General features: G+C 29.4%; 2 protein-coding genes across 2 annotated transcripts; one reads left to right on the plus strand and one right to left on the minus strand.

The window, feature by feature from the left end:
- Positions 1-20: 20 nt before the first annotated feature.
- On the minus strand, positions 21-1,470 carry ENU1_032030 (glutamic acid-rich protein precursor, putative; the record flags this gene model as incomplete). The annotated part of the gene is made up of 2 exons (XM_008857327.1): positions 21-212; positions 295-1,470. 2 exons carry the CDS (start codon positions 1,468-1,470, stop codon positions 21-23), a joined length of 1,368 nt encoding a protein of 455 aa, XP_008855549.1.
- A 452-nt stretch (positions 1,471-1,922) lies between these two features.
- On the plus strand, positions 1,923-3,295 carry ENU1_032040 (DEAD/DEAH box helicase, putative; the record flags this gene model as incomplete). Its single annotated transcript, XM_008857328.1, has 2 exons — positions 1,923-2,101; positions 2,152-3,295. The coding sequence occupies 2 exons, from the start codon at positions 1,923-1,925 to the stop codon at positions 3,293-3,295; spliced, it is 1,323 nt and encodes a 440-aa protein (XP_008855550.1).
- Positions 3,296-3,455: the final 160 nt, after the last annotated feature.

A 3,455-nucleotide genomic window follows, 5' to 3' on the forward strand; every position in this document is an offset into this window, starting at 1 on the left:
TTCTTTTTGTTCAATTTCTTTTAATTCAATGATTGGTTTAAAATAAATATCAGCTTCAGCTTCTGGATCATCTTCAAGTATTTTTCTCTTTTCTTCTTCTTTGTCCTTCTCTTCTTCATTATTCTCTTTTGTATTAGCATTGTCTTTATTATCTTCTTCTTGGTTTTCTGTATTTTCTTGGTTTTCTTCTTTCTTCTCCTCTTCTTGTTTTTCTATATTATCCTCTTCTTGTTTTTCGGTATTTTCTTGATTTTCTTCTTTATCACTTTCTTTATTAATTTCTTCTTGACTCACTGTATTTTTATTGGATTCTTCTTCAATCCTTTCTGTGGTGATATTGTCTTTATGCTCTTCCTCATTCTCTTGTGTGGTGATATTGTCTTTACTGTGAATCTCATTAGTGTCAACAACTTTAATTTTAGTAGTATTTTCCCAAACACAACTTTCTAAACCTATTTGTTTTTTATAATCAGCAAGTTCTTTTTGATAGTCAACGACTTTCTTGTTGAAGGGAAGGTTCTTCTCATATCGTTGGAGAAGAACTTTAATTTTTCTCATGACATAATCCCCTTGAGGTCCTTTTCCTTCCCAATGACTTTGTGCAATAGGTAAATACTCTTTAATCGTTTGAATGACACGAGGCATGTATTCGGTGTGTTTTAGTTTGTCCCCACACTCATCAAGCATAATTTCAACCATACTTCCAATTAAATCTCCAACTCTTCCCAAACAAACTTCTTTATTATCATATTGCATATACATTCCATTCATCACAATATCAAGTAATATTGTTTGATCACCTACTTCACTCATTAAAATTCCTGTTAATATTTTAAAACTATGTCGTATTCGGTTAAAATACTTTTCATCACTTTCTTTTGTTTTATATTTCATTATCATTTCATATTCAATCTTATCTGTTCTTTTTGGATATATTGAATTAAATACTGGACTGATGCTTCTTATTTTCGTTATAATTTGATCTCGATATTCTTTCCATTCAAAACATATATTTCCTATTATCTCTCCATAAACATGAACTCTATTTGGATTTGTTGTTACAACAATTTCATTCCTTAACATACTTTCTATTATTTTCATAATAATCCCTTCTCGTTTGTCTTTGTCTTTCTTACACTTGTCTATTATTTCTCTTGAAATAACTTCTATTTGTTTCACATCATCACTAATTCCTCCAATTATCATTGCTATTTCTTCTTCAATTTCTTTTCCTAACTCAACTTCTTTTCTTCTTTTTTCTATCTCATTTGCTCGTATATAATTCTTAATTTTACTTTCTTCTCCATAATAATTTGAGATATTTTCAATTAACTCTTCTTGTTTTTCTTCTTCTTTTATTTTATTTTTATCTTCTTCTGTTATATTATTTTCCTTTTTATCTTCTTCTTTTAGATTACCTTGTTTAATTTCTATGACAGACTGTGGAGTCATGTGAGTAGCTTCTTTCATAACTTCTTTGTTTTGATGACTTGTTGGAAAGTCATGTTTTTCTGTTGTTATTCCACTGTCTTGACAGTCAGTTAGACTTTCCTCACAATGAATACCCGCTTGCTCCTTCTTTACTTCTTTAAGCCAGACGGTGTATTCTCCTCGCAGATGAATGGCTTTGGTTGATCGTAGACTCTTCAATGTTTTAAGGTCATCGTCGCACAAAAGGGATTTCGGGTTGTGGAGATTCAGTCGCTTTGTTAAGACTGTGGAGAAGACACGAGGGAAGTGGGTGTCAATAGAAATAACTCTGTCGATGTCAAGCAACTTTGGCTGAGGCAATCCAGGGTGGAGCTGGTCAATGAGAGTGTCAAAATCCAAATTTTTGGGACTAAGAGCGTGCATAAGAAATATAATAAAAAAGAAAATGAAAGGGTTTAAGAATTTAAAGAAGAAGGAATTAAGAGTTCTATATGAGTAATATATCAACAGACAATATTATTAAAGACGAAGACATCATTGTGAAAGGTGGAGAAGGAAAAGCAACAAGTTTTCAAGAATGTAAATTAAATGAAGACATTCTTGATGGAATTAATGGAATGGGATATATTACACCATCACAAATACAAAGTTATGCTATTCCAATTATTTTGTTTGTTTTAAAAAGAAATCAATAAGGAAAGAAGAATATTAAATAAATAGAAAAGGTAAAAATCTTGTTATGCAATCTCAATCAGGAAGTGGAAAAACAATGGCATTTCTTCTTTCTACACTCCAACTCATTAATAGAGAAGATCCATTTTGTCAAGTTATTATTATAGTTAATACAAGAGAATTAGCAAGACAAACAGCTAGTATTTTTGATGAATTAACGGAATTAATGGATGATGTAACAAGACTCTTATGTCTTCCAGGATATGAAGGGGATATAAAGTCACAATATTTGATTGGAACAGCTAGTTCAATTTATAAAACTATTGAAATTGGACTTCAAACTAATGATTTTAAACCAGAAAAAGTTAAATTTCTTGTTATTGATGAAGCAGATGCTATTTTAAATACTAAATTATCACCAGGAGCAAATGGACTTTCTGTTTATCAATCTGTTTGTGAAATTAAAAAAATTATTCCTTTTAATGTTCAAACAATTCTTGTTTCAGCTACTTATCCTGACCAAATGTCAAAATTAGAAACACAATTCATTGGAAATAATGCTTCACATATTTTAATTCGTCAAAATGAAGTTCCTTTAACTATTTGTCAACTTTATATGAATATTCCATCATCACAACGTCCAAAAGTAATTCTTGATATTTTTAAACAAATTATTCTTTCTTCAAAAGATGAATCAGTACTTTCAGGTTGTGGTCAAGCAGTTGTTTTTACTAATAGAAAAACTGAAGCTATTGACTTAATGAATTATTTAAATAAAAATAATATTCAAACACTTGTACTTATGGCTGGTAATAATGATATTAGAGATGAAGTTATTGATGCTTTTAGAAACCATAAAATCAATTTCCTTATTACAACAGATGTTATGGCACGTGGTATTGATATTCTTGACGTTAATTTTGTTATTAATCTTGAACTTCCTTTAATTTTTCCTTCTCAAAATATTGATATTACTACTTACATTCATCGGATTGGAAGAACTGGTCGTATTGGTTATAAGGGTCTTGCTCTGACTTTTCTTGAAGCTAATCAAGAACTTCCTTTTAAGCAAATTACTACAAAGAAAAATATGGTTGTAGACGAATTTTCTTTAGATCTTCTTGACCAAATCAATGACATTCTTCTTCTGAATGAAGATCACAATAAACAACTTCGTGATCATCTTATTTAATTCATTTTCTTCTCTTTCTCTCTTATTTCCTTTTTCTTTCTTTTATTATTATGTATTTTTATTATTTCATATCAAATTATGGTTAATCTCTTCTGACATAATACATTAGAAGACATTTTTATTATTACTTCATTCTTTGTTTCTTCTTTTCTTTTTTTTT

The sequence above is a fragment of the Entamoeba nuttalli genome (genome assembly GCF_000257125.1).
Source record: "Entamoeba nuttalli P19 unplaced genomic scaffold asmbl_2557, whole genome shotgun sequence".
NCBI lineage: Eukaryota > Evosea > Mastigamoebida > Endamoebidae > Entamoeba > Entamoeba nuttalli.